The sequence below is a fragment of the Prosopis cineraria genome, unplaced genomic scaffold (assembly GCF_029017545.1).
Source record: "Prosopis cineraria cultivar Desert tree isolate PC_DT_omini unplaced genomic scaffold, ASM2901754v1 PC7, whole genome shotgun sequence".
NCBI classification, from domain to species: Eukaryota; Viridiplantae; Streptophyta; class Magnoliopsida; order Fabales; family Fabaceae; genus Prosopis; species Prosopis cineraria.
This window is the reverse complement of record NW_026555338.1, coordinates 35,020,383-35,039,581: the sequence shown is the minus strand read 5'-3', so window position 1 is coordinate 35,039,581 and position 19,199 is coordinate 35,020,383. Positions and strand designations below refer to the sequence as shown.

The 19,199-nt window shown below is 34.8% G+C and overlaps 2 protein-coding genes across 5 annotated transcripts; one reads left to right on the top strand and one right to left on the bottom strand.

Moving 5' to 3' along the window:
- Positions 1 to 3,116: 3,116 nt before the first annotated feature.
- Positions 3,117 to 10,317, top strand: LOC129315518 (switch 2). Of its 3 annotated transcripts, none has more exons than XM_054959265.1 (8): positions 3,118 to 3,630; positions 4,792 to 4,898; positions 5,645 to 6,560; positions 7,513 to 7,760; positions 8,287 to 8,413; positions 8,524 to 8,799; positions 8,901 to 9,150; positions 9,793 to 10,317. In XM_054959265.1, the coding sequence occupies exons 1-8, from the start codon at positions 3,247 to 3,249 to the stop codon at positions 10,122 to 10,124; spliced, it is 2,640 nt and encodes an 879-aa protein (XP_054815240.1). In that variant the 5' UTR covers positions 3,118 to 3,246; the 3' UTR covers positions 10,125 to 10,317. The 3 variants fall into 3 exon arrangements, with proteins under 3 accessions (XP_054815242.1, XP_054815240.1, XP_054815239.1); XM_054959264.1 differs by having other exon boundaries at positions 3,119 to 3,636; XM_054959267.1 differs by lacking the exon at positions 9,793 to 10,317 and having other exon boundaries at positions 3,117 to 3,636; positions 8,890 to 9,124.
- A 59-nt stretch (positions 10,318 to 10,376) lies between these two features.
- LOC129315519 (uncharacterized) lies at positions 10,377 to 16,147 on the bottom strand. Of its 2 annotated transcripts, none has more exons than XM_054959268.1 (13): positions 15,809 to 16,147; positions 15,639 to 15,698; positions 15,376 to 15,543; positions 14,959 to 15,025; positions 14,297 to 14,520; positions 14,070 to 14,162; positions 13,932 to 13,965; positions 13,692 to 13,798; positions 11,442 to 11,483; positions 11,270 to 11,350; positions 11,142 to 11,183; positions 10,987 to 11,064; positions 10,377 to 10,874 (listed from the first exon to the last, which is right to left on the bottom strand). In XM_054959268.1, exons 1-13 carry the CDS (start codon positions 16,010 to 16,012, stop codon positions 10,818 to 10,820), a joined length of 1,257 nt encoding a protein of 418 aa, XP_054815243.1. In that variant the 5' UTR covers positions 16,013 to 16,147; the 3' UTR covers positions 10,377 to 10,817. The 2 variants fall into 2 exon arrangements, with proteins under 2 accessions (XP_054815243.1, XP_054815244.1); XM_054959269.1 differs by having other exon boundaries at positions 11,270 to 11,347; positions 15,809 to 16,146.
- Between the last annotated feature and the right edge of the window lie 3,052 nt (positions 16,148 to 19,199).

The window sequence follows — 19,199 nt, the reverse complement described above, 5'->3', positions numbered from 1 at the left end:
AGGAAGTAGATGATTTTTTTAAAAAATGTGTTTGTATTTTCATTATCACTAATAATTATAATTAGGGTAAGATTTAGGTACATTAATCTTATATACTTAATATATTTTCATCCAATTAAATTAAAAAAAGTGAAATAATATTAATATTAAGAGTTTATTATATAATAAAAAATTTATAAAAAAATTAAATGTTTTGATTTAATTGAAAATAATCCCTTTAAGTAGACAAGGGATAAAGTTAAAAATTTATTAAATTTTAAGATGAAGTTAATGAGTTTTAAATTTTTTTTATACTGTAAAACTTATTAAAAATAACTTATAATTATAGTCAAATGAGTATAATCTTGCATTTTCTTTTTATTGCAGCTTAGATTGTCACGATAAATATCGACTGTAGTTGAATCGACTAATCAAAGAACCTTTTTTTTTTTTAGGGGGGGGGGGTTTGGGGAAGAAGGTGGTATCGACCATCAGGGAGCTTAATATCTATCAAGCATAAAGCTAGATTAAAGATTCAAACCTTTCGAAAGAAAATATACATTTCCTGGTTGTATCATATTTAATTTGTCAAAGAAAAAAAAAACCGTGCCGGTGGAAAATTGATGTTTTAAAAAATAAGTATAGAATTATAATTAAATCATATTGTCGAATTATTTGGAAAAAAAAAATTTTTTTCCATCGTGCATTATAGTAAAATACTCCTACTTGGACCAGGATCGTCTGAATTTTACTGTATGAAGTTTGGTGAAGTTGGAAGCATTATAATTAAAGTTGATAATTCAAGCTGGCATGAACAAACGTGAAAAAATTTTAAGGCTACATTTAATAAAATTATGTTTTTTTTTTAATATGTGGACCCATTTAAGCAAACTTAAATACATTAGAAAACATTTGGGCCAAGTCCGATTTGGTTTAGGTTTGACTTGAATATCCAAATACAAAAAGTTATTTTAAAAAATATATAAAATATAATAAATATTAATAAATTTTTTTAAATTTTATATCATTTTATATTAAAATATCATATATTGAAGTACATTGTTATAGATGTTTTTTAAAAAAATTAAAAATATTGTTTTAATCTATAAAATATTTCAAAATAATATTTACAATATATTTTAATATTAATTTTTAAATTTTAAGACCTAAAAAAAATTTGAGTCTTTTACATCATTTAAATGTCCCAAAAAAATATATTTTGTATTTATAAAATAAAAATAAAGTAAAAAATTAAATTAAAATAAAATTTTAATAATTTAAGGATTCAAGCCTGCTTGAAGTTCATGCTGAATTTGATTACTCTGGCTTCTGTTTAAATTTAAATTTATTCAAGTTAGTTCAAATAAGCCAGACATGAATATACCTATCTTACTCAAATTATTGTCTCTCATTAATTACAGCTTTCCATTAAATAAAATCACAGAATCATGCCACACAATAATTAAAACGCTTTGTTTGGAGGGGCTTCTCTGTGCTGATGTCTATCTTGTTGAAAACATTACCACTGCTACTACAATGTTACTCATTATTAACTGTGATAGCATAGCAATGTATGACTCTATGCCCCTGCCCTTTTCAAAATAACACGCTTGTGTGGTGAATTATTCAAAAGTTTGGAGGAAAAAAATATGCTAGGGAAACTTATAATAATCCCACATGGTTTAATTTATTTTATTTGTCTCTTGATAATGGGAGAATATAAATTTCTGCAAATGTTGACATGAACTTTAGAGTTGGTCAATGTCTTTGCACTCCCAGATGGAAGGAAAAACTAGAAACATTTTGACACCAAAATTTTCTATATAAAAATCACTCCCACTCATTTAAAACACAACGTCTCAATTATTGTGAGGCATAATTCTATGACTTGATTTAATCAACGGTTGTAATGTTTCAAACTTTACAAAACTTCAGACAACAAAATTAAGATTATTTTTTTAATTACAAGGCCATGGCAAGCCGTGCAAAGGAAAAGAATTAAATCAAGTCAAGTCCCATAAAAGGACAACATCCTGGAAGGAAACGTCAAAAATTAAAATATCAAAATTATTGCTTGTGGCATGTCAAGCAAGCCAATCTGCACATTTGTTGGATTCTCTAAATGCATGGTTGAAGGTGATAATTCAATCCTTCATGGTGAGGCATCTAATCTCTTCTATTGTGGAACTGAGAGGATGATTCAAATTGTGTTTAGATTGGATAAGTGCCAGAGCTTCTAATGAATCAAAGTGAATACTAACTTGCTTAAAATTACTTCTCCAACAAAGAATAAGACCTTCAAATATACCAAGAAGCTCTGCAGCTATGCTAGGGTGATAACCAAGCTTTTTAGTAAATCTTTTATCCAGTTGCCTTGGTCATCCCAAATGAGTCCACCACAAGAAGTAGTTCCATTATTGAAGATAGAACCATTTGTATCTAATTTGACCCAGTCAGGTTTTGGTAGTGTCCATTTAGTGAGAGATCTGTCTTAATTTATCTGCATATGACCAAGATGAGATTGAAGGTGCATGTCATTGATAATGCCTTAAGTGCAGGTGAAGATTATTGTTGTCAGGTAGGTGGTCTTGGGAATAAATCAACTTGCAATGTTCTTTTCAAATATTCCAATAGAGGTGAGCAAAAAGTTTCTTTCAAAATTAAGATTATTTTGATCCCTCCTATTTACAACGGGAAAGAATTCTCTTCTCTTCCTTTTTATCCTTTTCTCTTCCTCTTCTTAATTATTAATATTAGATCAAAATTTTAGATAATTAAATTTGATATCCTTCAGAACATTTTATTTCATTTTATTTTATTTTTACTGTGTTTTTGAATTGTTCTTATTAAGTTTTAGTAGTTTAAATTTTATCATTTATATTTTTATAATTTAATATTTTAATAATAATTTTATAGAAGATCAAATTTAAATTATTTAAATATTAATTTAATGGCTAGAAAGGAAAAAGAGCGGAAGATGGTGGAAAGAAAGTGCCCACTTACGTTACCCTTGATTACTCCGCACTCCACGATTAATATTGGAAATTATTAATTTTGTAATTAATACTCTTAGAAATTATGGGCGTTGATTTATCAGAAACTGTTTGGCGGTTAATAAGCTGGCAATTTGCAATGTCACCTTGAACTTTTGGAAAAAGAAAAATGCGTGCGTCGTTTTCAGGAAAGAACGAAATCTCGTAACACTGTTCTGTTATCCTACCCGCAGTTTCAGGAGCTAAGCCGATCTCAGAAAGTCTCTCCTCTTCCATGTCACTGTACGCTTTCAAGGAAACTCTCAAGCCTTGCACAAGCCAACCGTCATCTACATCGGTGAGCCGAAAGCAGTCTTCGGTTTTCCGAGATTCCGACCTCCCAATCCCTAGGAAACCCCCAAAATCCTCTCTCACCCAGCAGCTTCGTCGCCTGCAAGACCCACTTGCTCCTCCCCTAATTCAGCCTCACAATTCACCTAAGCGGGAAAGAGAACCGAAAAGTAGTGAGGTCGTGGATAACGACGAAGAAGAGGACGAGGAGGAGGAACCAGAATTGAAGAGGGAGAAATTCGGTGGAGCTAAATCGTGTCAGTTTCAGTTCGATCAAACTGGACCCTTCGAACCTCTGGTCCTGTCTTCGGATGGAGAAGTTCCAGTGGTACAGGTGGCTTAATGTTTTTGAAGCTTATCCGTGTTTTTTATAATACCTTAAAGCCAATGTGTTTTTGATGGAGTTTATTGGTTTCGGTCCAGTAATATGCTTGAGACAGTAGAATAAATGTTTGAGAAGAAAGTATTTGATCGCATCCTTGGCCGAATTTAGCAATTGACTTGAATTGTAGTCTGAGCATTCGTGCTAAATAGATTGGTGATTTGGTTGAAGTAGGTCATACAAGTAGTTTTGGCACTGTTTGTTAAAAAAAAGTTGTTTTGGCGGATAATGTGTCATGATTTCTTCCTATTTTTTGTGTATTAAATTAATAAAGTCATATTCTCTGGAGAAATTATTATTACAGCCTCGAGCTCTTTTTGGCCCAAAAAAAAAAAAACCAGCATACACACATCAAAGATATGCTTCCTCCGATCCTATTTGTAGAAAATCTTCTAGAAATATTTTTTAATTCAAAATGTAGGACACTTTATATTGTTTAAACTATTTTTTTTTTTAATTTTACCCTTTCTTGATTGACATGGAGGTATTTAATGTAGCTGTATCATTGTTAAAAGTTAAGGGTGAAAAAAAGTACATCTTACTTTTTTATAATATCAAGAAAGAAATTAACTTTTTTTAAGATGCGTGAAACGATTGAAAGTGTCTTACAATAAAAGTTGAAGGGAGAAGTTTTTTTGGAGCCCTTCTCTCCAAAACACCAATTAAGATGCATGGGTGTGATTTAGCACTTTACAGTTTAGGAATAGGGACTACCTGAAAAACAGGCTTTAGTTCCTTGTTCTCGCGCCTGTATGGCTGTACCAGTTGAATAGATATCAGCCACATGTCTGTGGCATTATCGGGAGCTTGTTTTTCAATGCTATGTACACTACTGGGTCATTTGTGAGGTAATGAATATTTTCTTATAGCAATACATTTTACAATCTAAACAGTGAGCTCCACAGTTCTGGTGGGGAAATAATGTCATAGTTCAAACATTCATGGACATAAGTAGCACAGTGGATGCATTATCAGTAAACATTTACAGCTGTATATCAAAACATTAATAGCTGATTGATAGCATATAGTGTAAACCTTTTGCACTGAAGTATTGCAGTTTGAAATGTGAAGTAGATTCTTCTTTTAAAGAGCAATTCATTGTTTTAGGTTCCTGCATCTATCAACTGCAGACTGCTTGAACATCAAAGAGCGGGAGTGAAGTTTCTGTATAGTTTGTTTAAAAACAATCATGGAGGCATTCTTGGTGATGACATGTGAGTCACATGTTTAATCTTTTCACTTCACATATCCTACTAACTCATGGTGTTGAGATTCATTATAGTGGTATCTATCTGTCATATATTGGCATGCTTGGTTTTCTTAGCTGTAATTCCTTATTTTTCTTATCTTGAGTGGTTTGAAAAATAAGATCTTACTTTAGAAACAGAGTTATAATTGAGTTTATTCTTGTTAATTACATGCTTGTAGAGACATTGCCATGCTATGATTCTGGTGTTCCAGTATTAGGATGTGAGCTCGTGTGAACATTGGGAATCATCTATTGTAAATGGAAGTACTTAAATAGTGTTGTGGATCATTTATTGTTATTATAGACCGAAAACATGGTCTAAAGAAGCTTGGAATTCATGACAGTTCTTTAGTGAGCCCCATACATTTTGCTTTCTTCATTTTCTCACTACAGACATTACGACATGCTGTAGCTTGTGAAGGAAATAATGACCACACAATTTTCACTTTGTTGTTCTTTCACTTAACATTATTTATCTACCTTTATTAAATTTTGCCTTGAATTTATTTGATTGAAGCTTGAGAGTAAAATAATGCGTTCCAACTTAGCAAGAATATAAAATGAATTTTAAGTCATTTGTTTAGTCTGCCTCCTTTTTCCCTAACTTCACATAATGCATTTGTCATTACATTTTCTTGCATAATATTGTTGAAACTATATGTCGCAATGTAAATTCCAATTTCAATCTTTGTTGTTGGGATTTTGAAACAGGGGCCTTGGGAAGACCATTCAAATGATAGCATTTCTTGCTGCTGTCTTTGGTAAAGATGGAGAATATATGCCAAAGGGAAACCACGCAATGAAAAGAGATCCTGTATTAATAATTTGCCCAACTTCTGTTATCCACAACTGGGAGAGTGAATTCTCTAAATGGGCAAACTTCAGTGTTTCCATTTATCACGGTGCAAACAGAGATCTAATATATGATAAATTGGAAGCACATGGAGTGGAGATACTTATTACCAGTTTTGACACATTCAGAATTCATGGTAGCATATTGTCAAAAATCAAATGGGACATTGTGGTTATTGATGAGGCTCATCGGCTCAAGAATGAGAAATCAAAACTCTACAGAGCATGTTCAGAAATAAAAACCCCAAGACGTTTTGGTCTTACTGGAACGATGATGCAAAATAAGATCATGGAACTGTTTAATCTATTTGACTGGGTTGTTCCAGGATCCCTGGGAACAAGGGAACACTTTCGAGATTTCTATGATGAACCCCTGAAGCATGGTCAGAGGTCAACTGCTCCAAAGAGGTTTGTAGAAATTGCCAACAAGCGAAAACAGCACCTTGTGACAGTTCTTCAGAAATACATGTTAAGAAGGACAAAGGAAGAGACCATTGGGCATCTTATGATGGGAAAAGAAGATAATGTTGTGTTCTGTGCCATGAGTGAATTGCAAAAACGAGCATACAGGAGAATGTTACAACTTCCTGATATCCAATGCCTTATTAATAAGGACTTGCCTTGTAGTTGTGGAAGCCCACTCACACAAGTTGAATGTTGTAAGAGGATTGTATCAGATGGAATCATTTGGCCTTACCTTCACAGAGATAACCCTGATGGTTGTGATTCATGTCCCTTTTGCCTTGTCCTTCCTTGCCTTGTTAAGATCCAACAGGTTAAGATCTTGAACATTTATATACCTCTTTTCGGTTATAGCATCTCTGCAAATTGTACATATTAAAAGATACTTTGTTCATAGCTCTGGGCATCTATTGTGATTTTAATTTTTGATTTGCTGTTATCGCTTTGAAATTTATGGTAAATTTTTTAATGATTCAGCTCAACAACTGTAACAGGGAATTGAAAGCGAAGCATTTCCTCAATTATAGAAGAGATATATATCTCTATAATTTGTGAAGATAGAATGCATGAAGTAGGATGAGGGATTTTAACTCAAAAAGGACGTGAATAAAGATATGACTGACTTTGTTGAAGGGCTCATGTCTTGAAACTCATTGTGTCTTTGTCACGTGGTTCTGTATATTGCATAATGGTTCATGACACCAAATCTGGCCTTGTATCGGCTTCTTTCTTTTGATTTTTTGAGAGAATAGAATGGAAATTTCTTTTTGACTTTATTGCACGAGAGAATGGTTCAAGTGAATGATTTTAATTCTTCTGATGATTTATGCATGGAATTTCCTATTGTCAATATTCAATTTAGTTGAGTGACAATGACTTCATTTTTCTATATGGAGATAGCATGCGTTAACTTGAATGTATCTGAAGATTTGATGCAGAGGGAACTTTTGGAACCAATGCTTTTGGATGGTATATGAATACGTCAAGGATTTGTAACTTAAATCAACTAGTTTTATGATTGGTGCCTTAGATTTGCTATCCCTATAATTATGCTTTGCTATCCCTATAATTATGCGTGGTAAATTTGATTTCCTCACCAATTGAAATTTATATTTCACTTTTCTTTGCAGAATGTTAAGCATCGTTGCATTTCTGTTTGAACTTGGTTTTGCTCTATTTCTATGAATCAATTATGGTTTCTCACTCATGCTAGTGAGGTGTTATTCTATGATTTTGATGTACCTGTTTGTGTTACTTTATGCCAGATAAGCAATCACCTTGAGCTGATAAAGCCAAACCCCAAAGATGACCCTGACAAACAAAGAAAAGATGCAGAGTTTGCTGGTGCTGTCTTTGGCCCTGATATTGATTTGGTGGGTGGGAGCACGCAGAATGAGAATTTCATGGGTCTAAGTGATGTGAAACATTGTGGCAAAATGAGAGCACTTGAAAAACTTCTGTTTTCATGGATCTCTCATGGTGATAAAATTCTTTTGTTTAGCTATTCTGTAAGGTGATACACCTCCGAACTTTTACGTTTTTTGGCTACTACAGGTGCTAGATTTAGCTTGTATGGGTCATTAGGTTATATTGATTTTTTTTTTGGCCTATGGTAAATAGTGGTTTTTATTTTTTTTTAAAATATTTTATGCCTTTTCAAGGTCCATATTTAAACTGTTTGATAATAATACTGTTAGTTTTAAAAGTCATTGTTTTGAGATATTGATGAAAGGCCAATTGGCAATGAGCTGGAAAACCTTTTATCCAAGTTTGGAATGGCTCAGGACTGAGTTCATAGATGTTATCCTTACCCAAATGCAAACCCCCCTTTTTCTTCCCCTCCCCGCTCAAAAAAGTCTCAAGACCCTGCTGTGGGTTATGACCTAACTATAGTTTAGGTAGTTGTCCCACGGACTGTAGAGATTCCTCTGGGATATGTTCTAAGATACTGAACAATACTGGGACTTGTAAAAGTGCCATGCCTTCTTTTTTCTGGATCAATTTTTTATTTTTCTGTTGATCTTGTGCTCCTTTTTCAGAATGCTGGACATACTAGAGAAATTTCTTATAAGAAAAGGCTACAGCTTCTCAAGACTTGATGGTTCTACCCCAACTAATTTACGTCAATCACTGGTTGATGACTTCAACTCAAGTCCAAGCAAACAAGTAGGCATCAAGATGATACTTCTTTTTCTTCTGGTCAGGGCCTTAAAATGATACTTGAATATGGCCCTTTTCAATTCAATTTGCCATTGGGCTCCTATTGATGATTGTAGGTATTCTTGATATCAACTCGGGCTGGCGGGCTTGGATTGAACCTTGTCAGTGCAAATCGTGTGGTGGTATTTGATCCCAACTGGAATCCCGCTCAAGACTTACAGGCACAGGACAGGTCATTCCGCTTTGGGCAGAAACGACATGTTGTGGTATTCCGCCTTCTTGCAGCTGGTTCACTTGAAGAGCTTGTTTATTCTCGTCAGATCTACAAGCAGCAACTATCAAACATTGCCATCTCTGGAAAAATGGAAAAGCGTTATTTTGAAGGTGTCCAGGTACCAAATTTATGCATTTTGGTTATGGATATCTATTAACTTATTAATGTGTCTTAAATTAATGCTCGCAAGTGATTCATTACTCATTAGCTTTCATGCAGGATTGCAAAGAATTTCAAGGAGAACTTTTTGGAATTTGCAATTTGTTTCGAGATTTATCTGACAAGCTTTTTACAAGTGAAATAATTCATTTGCATGATAAGGAAGGAAACGAACATGAGCATAGAATAGAAAAGGAAGGAAAACCTGTTCCTTCAGAAGAAGCTGATATTTTAGTATCAGAGTCTGGGAACAGGTTATCGACCAATTACAAGAGGACATCAACAAGTGAAGCAGATCTGGAAGATCTTGGTATGCTTCGTATGCCCTAAATCCCATCAATGTCAAGTTCACTCTTTCTTGGAACATGAAACCTGCGTGTTGCTATTCAGCAAATAGTTTCAAAATTGAAACTAATCAAGTTATTTTGTTCTGCGTCTTCTAAGATACCGTAGGTAAAGTTTTTACTGGCACACATCAAAACCGGGAATGGCGTACTAAAAAAGGGGGCATCCTTAATTTGGCCAGTAGCAAGTTTACATTCATCAACTTCTACCTGCTTTCCTTTGCTTTGTTATGGCTCTTGTTCAAGAGGCTTAGGGCAATTAGCTATGTTCTTGTGATGTTGGTTTCCATGGTTTGCAAGTATCATTTTAGTCCTGCCTCCTGCGGCTTTGATTTTGAAATGGTGCATTGAACCTTCTTAAATGTATCATTAAAACCTTTATTTTGGGTAAGACCTCAAGGTGCCCCTTCAAATTAATTATGGGACTAATTCTTTTTAGGCTTCGTCTTGGTCCTGGTCGGATTTGATGTCCTGATGTTATTAGTGAAGTCCACCCACATATAGCTCAATTCGTCCACTGAGCCAAGCGTCGTTTTCATTTTGGTTTATTGATTTGAGGAATGGCAAATTGAATCTTATATATGATTAATTGATGCTTTGTTTCCTAGGCGTTGTCTATGCTCACAGGAATGAAGACATTGTCAACTTTGGCCCTGGCATTCAAGGGAAGACAGAGACCAGCATCCCTCACGGTGAAAGCCAGCGCATACCCGTTGTCCCGAGAGAAGGATTTGAGCGTGTAGCTGAAAAACATGAAGTTCCTATCATCAGTGAGTGGAAGAGAACCCAATATAGGCTGCTCGCTCAGTCTAGAGGCATGGGAGAGCTTGAATTTAGCTTGTGGTTATTATCAGCGACTCCAATGGAAAGAGAGGAAGTGCTTCTAGACTACCTAACCTCGACGCCAAAGGGTAAATCACCGTCCTCTTCTTGCCAGTGAAGGCTGAAGAATTACACTAGTTGCACATACCTGTGGAGCACTTGTAGAGAGAAAACGAGAACGTTGTACAGTATTATATTTCAGGATGTACAGTCATAACTTATATTTGCCACGAATTTTAGTGGTTGTACAGTAGCATTTAAACAAGAATTTCTGCATTTGATTGATTAATTTTAAATGTTGTTTTAAGCCATGTTATGGATTCCTAGCCACAGGTGTAAAGGAGAGGAAAGTGAACAAATCAATTACTCGGGTTGGGGATAACTCACTTTTTAAACAAGGGGTGAATGCGAGGAAAAATATCAATATTATGTTTCTACCTCCCTCCGGCAAATCAAGTGACATAAAAAAAAAAATTCAATATCCTTTTTCACCTGATAGAGGCTTACAAGAAATTCTATATATTTTATTAAAAAAAAAGGAAATTCTATAAAGCAAATCCAGTGTCCGTGTCACCAATTTTACGTGGAGTCGTGAACATATAGCAAAATTTGTTGACTCGTAATCATAGTCCAGGACAATGAGGAATTCGGCCATCATTAAATCCTCCCTGGTTCACTTTTTCCAAGGAAGAACATTTATGCCCATTCCCCATCTTCTCTTATCCTCCAATAACTCCTACCCTTTTGATTCTAGAAAGACATCCTTGACCGAACATGGACGCCATCACCATTACCAAACAAAATACTGCAGTTATCTTCTCTGCATTTTGAATCTTGAGACTGGCTTCGAAGGCGGGGAACCAGAAACCTGTAATGGTCATGACTCATAATTATAATAGGATTAATTGTCATTCATAAAGGCACCAAGAAACATCCTCATGAAGAAACACCACACTTAAATTCACAAATCTACACAGTACCGGTGATGGTGTTGAATTTTGTTCTCTTGAAGTTTTTTGTAAATTCTCAGCATGCTCTATGATGGAGCCTGTAAAAGCCTGCAGATAATATTTATTTGAGAAAATTATAAACTGCCGCATAATGTGTCATGGGAAGTGAGAGATTGTAACCATACCTTGCGACTATTAAATGATGGTTCTGAAGTCTGGCGTCCAACCTGTGAAGGAAATAATTGTAAATCATGACAATGATGATTAAGCTACCAAGCATTGTACTATAAACTTTCTGTATCAGTAAATCTACCTGTGATGAAGTTGAATTTTCTTTTCTTGAAGTTCTCAGTGTTTGGTCAGCATGCTCAACAATGGGGCTTGTAGAAGCCTGCTGATAACACCGAGTGGACAAAATTATCAGCCAGTGTTCATTTAGTCATGGTCATAGTAAGGCAAAACAGAGATAATAGTTGTCAACATACCTTTTGACTATCAAATGATAGGCGTGAAGCTTGGTATTGGACCTGTAAAGGAAATTATTGCACACCAAGTTATAATTTTAAAATGGATCTTACAAGGCTGCCATAATTTGCACATAACCTAGAGTTTTGTTCATATGGGGTCGTTTTACATTTCGGTTTGGAGGGTTGAGGGGTGGCAAAGAAAGCAAGAACCACCACCAAGAGAAGGCTAACCAGATGTATCAGCAAAGGTGATAACTCTCTATATTTTTATGTATTTTGAAGGGTTTTCTTGGTTAATTGGAGAGTCATCTAGTTATTTTTGGTTAACTGTCTTGTGTTTAGAGTTTATTTTGGTGTTAGTTAGCTTATCTTGTAAATATTGTGTTTTGTTTTGTTTTACAATAATTCCTTTTGTTAATTTGAGTCATTTTAATTTTAAACCTTTGTAAGAGCTTGAAAAAAGTGGAGAAAGAAAAATACGATGAATTATTGAAGAAATTGGATTTTAATGGTTACCCGCTACATCAACCGTTATAGGTCAGTGTTATAAGATAAATTCTAAACCAGAAACAAAGCCCGCTACAATAGTTTTCGCACCAGAACACACAATTTTAATTTTTCTGTCTAATAAAAGAGAGAAACTAGGATTTTTCGAGGGAGGCTTCGTTTTTTACATTCTCTGAAGCTCCAAAGGCGATTTTGGAGAGCTTGGGACGATTCTGGAGCTTAGGAACAAGATAATTTATCACCGCCCACGTTTTCATTGAGTTTTCCTTCACTTTTCTCCTTCTTTCTCCTATATATCTGATTTTGTCCCATTATTCTGCTGTTTTGGGATTGTATTTAGCCATGTGTGGCTAAACCTTGATGCTCTAAAGTCCTATGAACTCATTTGCTCTAGTTGTATCTTGATGTAACGATTACTTTGTGATTAATGGATGTTTATGTTTTAATTCCAGTTTTTATTTGTGTTGCTTGATGATTGGCCACCATTAAGTAATAATTTGGAGGAATAGAATGAACTTAGGAAAGGAATTTCTTTTTGGACCATTGGAATTAAATACTTGAGATTAACTATAGTTAATTTGCCTCTCAGACAAGAATGTACTAAACAGACCTAAGTGGTTAGAAGGGATTTGAACCACCACCAAAAGAAGGCTAACTAGATGTATCAGCAAAGGCCACAAGATATCAAGATGTCATTCATCAGGACGCTGACTGTTAGCCTTTAATGCCTACTAGTAACACTCGATCTTGCCAAGAAACTAGCAAATTTTTTTCCCTCACTCCAAACAGAGAGAGTTTCAGTTACCTGGATCAATCCCACAATGCTGGGTGGCTGCATAGCTGCATAAAGATAGATGGCTTTCAGAAAATCTGACAGGCATTTATTGGATTCCTCGTAGTCTTTTGGTCCTTGCTTATTATTACTTTAATATTACAGGTTAGAGCACCCAAACAACTCATATGCTTACTTGTTAGTGACACATCATCTGATATTAGCTGAAATAAGGTACTACTTACTGTCCTTGTGTTGCTAGTTAACCCACTCTACACATTCAAATACTAGATTTTAAACTCTCTTAATTCCTTAACTCTGGTTGGCACATAATTGAATTTCTCAATTGATACCTATATCGGTGGGAATATCTTTATTTTTAATTATTGTTGATTGTATTCTGATGGCACAGCTGTTATTAGCCGTTACTAGCATTGATTTATATTCACCAGCTTTGATTAGCCTTGGTGTATATATAGGTGCGGTGGATGTAATTCTATTCAAATCAGTAAGAAAAACACATTTTCTCCCAAGTTTCCACAATATCACATGGGACCTGATTACACCTTTGGATATTCCAGACCTTTGTTATTGTCATAATTAGCATATTACGGATTGTAAAAAAATATTTTTCAAAACATTATAACCGTTGTTTTTCACTGGCAATGAGCAAAATACTTCTTTTTAAGTATTTGTTTTATTTGCACATCAAGCAACAGTGAAAAGCAGGCAATGTCAGATGTTCAGGGATGACAAGATCACCTCGTGGAGAATGCTCATCAGTAAGCAGGGAAGTTTAATGGTATCAAGAACCACTGAAGATGCAATATTTATAGTCTAAATAAGAATACAATGCAGTAGCATAGCTAAAGGCATAACAGCAAAAATAAACTAATTTGCATGTCACTTCCAATTTAAGAAATTATGGATGAAATTAGAGCACACAGGAGGATATGATGCAAAAAGATTTCATCATAAGATCTATATACCTCAGCTATTGATGCATTAGTTGCTTGAACTATCTTCTCTTCAGGATATATGGTTGACTTTTCACTAGTATCAATTTTTTGCAGATTTTTTGCCATAGTTTCACCTTCTGAAGGTTAAGATACGACAAAAGAACTAATATCAGAATAAGTGACTAACAGTATAGCAATTACAAGGGACGGAGAACCACAAACAATCATTCACAACAAAATAAGTGAGCACAGGAATCATTGAACGATCACCTCTAACTTGAGATTGCAATGCAAGGCTTCCAAACTGCATTTTTAAAATTACAAATTTATAATGCAAAAGAATGCCGCATCAGCTGAATTAAATAACTTTAAACCTGAAACTAAGAGAACAGGAAGATGATATCTTACATGATCAGCCCCATCTTCTTGATACTCAAGCTCTTCAGGAAATTTAGTTGTTTTATCACCAGTGTGCTTCAGAGCCATCCTTCGTTGGATGTCCTAGATGAGCAGTCGTCAGAATTAAGTGATAAGCTATCACATTCCAGTGTGCTATGCCCTCTTTGGCCAACTACTGTGACAAAAGTGAACAACATTTATAAAATGAAATCCAACAAGTTAATCCAGAACATTACTTCTGAATTTTGGAGATTGTCATCAATAGGCCTCTGATATGAGATCTCATCAATATTGCTTATAGTCCCCTCATTTTCATCGTCCTGCTTGCCCCTTTCAGCAGCAAGCTCTTGTTCCTCTAGTTCGTCCAACCTGGACATTATGCGGGCAAATTCCTCATCATCAGCTGAAGCTATTTCTTTCTCAGCACCAGCAAAACCAGAAACATCTTGATTCAGTGGACCTGAAATGAAACATTGGCATTTTATATCAGACTAACCACAATGTTCTTTAAAACAGAGTATGGTTGTCAATTTTGTGCATTGATCATGAAACATAACTTAGTTCAAAGAGGCAGGCCACATTTCCCATGTTTCACATTCAACACAAAATGCAAGACAATAATGTCACAGGAACAAAAAAGAAGCATAAATAAAAATTGATCAAGCCCCAAACCGTAAAACTAAACCAAAAACTATAATGTCAGGTACGATTGCAATGTACTAGTATTCATATACAACCTAGCTTATCAGATAGTCAAAATGAGATTAAATCTTTAAAAAAAGGATTAAAATTCAGGTAGAACTTCCAAGCTTTCTACCATCTTCCTTTTACAGAGAATACCTGCTATAAATTTTCCCCTATCTTAAATCACACAAGGCAGAAGAAGGCAAGAACAGACCAGATTTAAATTCCTGTTTGCTTGGATTTTCCTCCACATAATCTTCCCTTATCTCTACAAGACCCTCCTGTGCCATATTAAGCCAACACATCAGTTAGTCATACAATGACAGTAAGCATCAACACAAAAATACACAGAAATTTTGCAAGAAGATTTAAATTACCAAGAAAAACAGAGTATGTAAAATTGAGGTTGCAATATCTGCCAGTGGCAGAATTACGAAGCGTTCTACTAAAGACATATATCAAAAGAAAAATTCACATAGATAAGTTCACGTGGAAAAGACGATCATAGATTAAAAACTGATTGTAATAGTACAAGTATACTCAAAACTCTTTACATACAATCTTTATAAAGATGTTATCTTTATGATTTCAAGTTTATTCAGGAAACTGTTCCGCCACTGCACAAACCTACCGCTGCTTCAGAAGCTGTGGCACTGAAAAACGATGCTTCGGCTCTGTGGTCCTTAATAATGGCCTCAAGAGAATTAACCTGAGAATCCAAAGACTTGCCTCTTCGTCTCAAAATCTCAACGGTTTGTTTGGACGTTCTATCGGCATAATAACCTGCTCCTAAAAGAACCTGCAAGGAAGCACTAGCTACTTTCAACCGAAATCCTCGCTCCTGGGAGTATAGACAAATCAATAATTCAAAGAAGTGGCACTGAAATTCAATACCAAAAACTCATTGGTGTGAATCAAACGCCCTGGGAAGAATGCTGCTTTCCCAAACGGTACCTGAGAACAATCAGACAGAGAATTGACATCCCAAGTTAAAAATTTCTTTCAGATGCCAGCACGAAACAAGTACGATAACGGAGACACAAAGCTTGGTTACGTGAAAGCACCATTATATCGTGATGGAGCTCTTCGGGAAGCTTCTGAACAAGGTTGATAAGGTTGTTGTTGTCGGCGATGAACCCTCGAAGATGGTCAAGCTCCTTCTCCTTCTCAACGATCGTGTCGTGCACGCGCTTCGCCGCCTTTTCAGCCTCCTCAGCCGGAAAGAGAGAGGCCAGCGGAGTCACCGTCCCTTTCCCTGCACCGTCCATCTGCACCGATCCTGCTAGCTCTACAGTTTGCAGCTCTCACCTTTTTCAATCGGAGTCTTCTGACTTCCCAGGCGCTCTCGGGTCCGCGCTCGCGGGTCACTCGACGCCCCCAAAAAAATAAAAAACCAAGGGCCTATTAATTTTACATTTTAAATTTTATGAAAAATTGCCCAAAAAAGACGAGACTAGAATTTATTTTGTTACCAAGAACTTGAGTCAATTTCTAAGAGTTGCTCCATCTTTAGCATTAGATGAGACTCGCATGAGGTCATTTTGTCCTTATCATATTTGGAAAAAAACAACATGCGAATCTCTTCTGATTTGCAATCGTCTCTAACTTAACGTTTAATTATATTCAATGAAGCTTTAATTGCGTTCAGCGACCATGTTTTAACTTTGTTAGATCAAATCATTGAGTATTTGATAATGATGGTGAGATATTGTTTGACTTTTAATTTTTATCTGGTGATAATAGAGTTCGGTTGTCAGAGTTTCAGATTCTTTTTGAAAGAAGTTGAAAGAAATTGAATCAAATATTTGTTCTATCATTTACTCCTTCTATAAGAATAGTGAATACTTTAATGTCAACTCATGAGTTAAGAAGAAAAATATGTTCATATTTTGAGTGTGAACTTAAAGGATTGGAATTGAAGTACATGCTGTAAGAATTAGATAAAACCACTACGGTGGACTTGAAAGATAATGAAAGAGTTCAATAACTAGTTGAACTTTTTGAAAAATTTGCACATGTTTTTATAGTTAAAGATGTAATTGAGTCTAGGAATGAAGTTGAATCTATGCTAATTTCACAAAGTTAGATTATATAAAAACCTCATTTGGATTGGTTGGTTTTGAATCTTCATCGAGTCAGGGAAGTCAAGAGCTTTCATAGTTAATTCAAAGTACATCTATTTCTTTTCTTGAGCATGGTGTAGCTAAGTGAAAGGACTTGTTTTTGGGCTCGAGATAAACATTCAATAATATAAGCGTATTCAAGGAATTGTCGTACAAGTATAATTTAGCACATAACCTTGCATATAAGTATGTTAAGAATCATGTAAGAAGTATGATAGTATGGTGCACAATTAATGGGTGTCTATGGAAAATAACTTTGCTCATGCGATGAGCTGTGATTCAAAGTTCTCACATGTGCATTCCTTCAAGAATGAGTATATTCACTTAACCCAGGATGATTTCATAGTTCATTGAAAATTCACCTTTACGTTGGCTTTATACATCATAAAAAATGGTTTGAGGTATTCATTAGATAAACCATTAAATAAGATAAGGCAGGACTTATATATGGATTATGGTCTTTCATTGTCTTAATGACCAAGCATGAAAAGGAAAAGAGTAAGCGTTGGCAAATATGCAAGGATCTTTTGTCTAATCTTATGTGTTAGTTCATTGGTTTTGTTAAAAATTATTAGAAGTTGACCTAATAACTGTGGCTAAATAGGCAGCATCAATCGATTATAAATTTTAGATATTGTTCATCTCATATAGATATCATATAGGATGACTCTTGAATTGTTGTTGGCCAGTATTATAAATTGATAAATGTCACCTTAGTAATCAATGTTAGGGTACTATGTTGTCTACATCTGCATATAATGTTAATAATGAGCTTTTTTATATTGCACATGCCATTGTGAGTAAGGAGACTAATGAGGAATGTATTTGGTTTATACAAAATATTAAAGACATTGTAGATAATGTGAAAGTTACAATAGTATCAAATAAGCACAATGCAACAACACATGTTGTGAGAGCCATCTTTAAAGGTAAGAGGCATGTGTATTGATATAGGCGTGTGGAAAGGAACTTTAGCACGGAATATGAAAAAGTTTTTCGAGGTGCTAGATGCAATACTACTATGAGGAAGGAGGATGCATTGAAAATGTTGTTTGCAATTGGACATGCTAAACTTGATGGTGAGTTTGATAGAGTAATGGCCAATATGCACTCCTTTAGCTCTTAGTTAGGTAAGTAGATTAAAGATCATAGTGATGTTGATCATTAGACATTGTCACAATTTCCATTTCAACGATGGGACAATATAACCTCAAATCTTGTTAAGTTTGATAATACACCTCTTGTGACTAAGAGAAAACATCAAATGATTACATTATTAAACGAGCATAGAGAGAAGCTGGCTAAAAAAATATTTGCTAGCAAGTAAGCAATTAAACTGTGGATTAACAGAGTTGGTTTTAATATAAAAGCTATGTTGAAGAAGTATGTATTTTGTGTAGAAAGGATGATTGTTGCACAATATTCAAATCATACATTCGAAATTGTAATTGGAGAAGTTCATGTTGCCATTAATCTTGCAATTAGAGAGTACAGTTACAGGCATGGCAAATGTTTAAGATACCATGCCCACATGTATGTGCAGCTATCAAACATATTAAAGGTAATGTGTACACATGTTGAAGAGTATTATAAAGCTAATACACAAAAGAAGATATATAATAGGACTATGATGTCAATTGATATTCATGACATGTCAAAGCCAAGTTATAGTGGAATGATTATCAAAATGAGACCTTCTTATGGTCCCTAATCACAAGCCATTATCCTAGTGTACAAATGTTCAAGATGCCACCAGGAAAAGCATATTTGAATAAGGTATAAGCAGCAACAACTTTCTGAAGTTATGTACTGAGATGGTCTTTTAATGCCGCTGTTAATGCACTGCTACTCACTTGAATACTCCTCCACTTCACTAGCAACGACCACTACTAACATTGTCGCTTTTATTGTTGTCGATCAAGATGCAATGAGCTTTCACATATATGCAATTGATCGCACGTCGAAGGAAAAGAGCTTCATGTGTCATTTTTTTCCAAATGTAAGAGGCAAAACGGTCATTGTGCGACTCTTATTTAATGCCAAAGAAGGATCAACTTTTAGAAATTGACCAAAGTCCTTATTAGCAAATAAAATCCTAATAAGGTTTTTTGGGCAATTTTCTCTTAAAATTATTTTTAAAAAATGCATTATTTAAAAATCATAAATTAAAATATCAATATGAACTAACGAACCATGCATCCAAATAAAATTTGAATAATCCAATTTATTTAGATGGTTCGTATCACATATGCTCATTATTATGAACCCAAGTCACAATTGACTTATGATAATGATAAGCTAATAAATGCATTAATTAATAATATTATATTCT

Excerpts from the sequence above, each read along its gene's own strand:
- LOC129315519 (XM_054959268.1), bottom strand. The coding sequence starts at position 16,012 with ATGGACGGTGCAGGGAAAGGGACGGTGACTCCGCTGGCCTCTCTCTTT. Across the intron at positions 15,544-15,638 it reads TTCACACCAATGAGTTTTTG|GTTCTTTTAGGAGCAGGTTA; the intron begins GTATTGAATTTC and ends GCTTCCTTGCAG. Across the intron at positions 13,799-13,931 it reads ATTGCAATCTCAAGTTAGAG|AAGGTGAAACTATGGCAAAA; the intron begins GTGATCGTTCAA and ends CTTAACCTTCAG.
- LOC129315518 (XM_054959264.1), top strand. The coding sequence starts at position 3,247 with ATGTCACTGTACGCTTTCAAGGAAACTCTCAAGCCTTGCACAAGCCAA. Across the intron at positions 3,637-4,791 it reads GAGAAGTTCCAGTGGTACAG|GTTCCTGCATCTATCAACTG; the intron begins GTGGCTTAATGT and ends TCATTGTTTTAG. Across the intron at positions 8,800-8,900 it reads GTTATTTTGAAGGTGTCCAG|GATTGCAAAGAATTTCAAGG; the intron begins GTACCAAATTTA and ends GCTTTCATGCAG.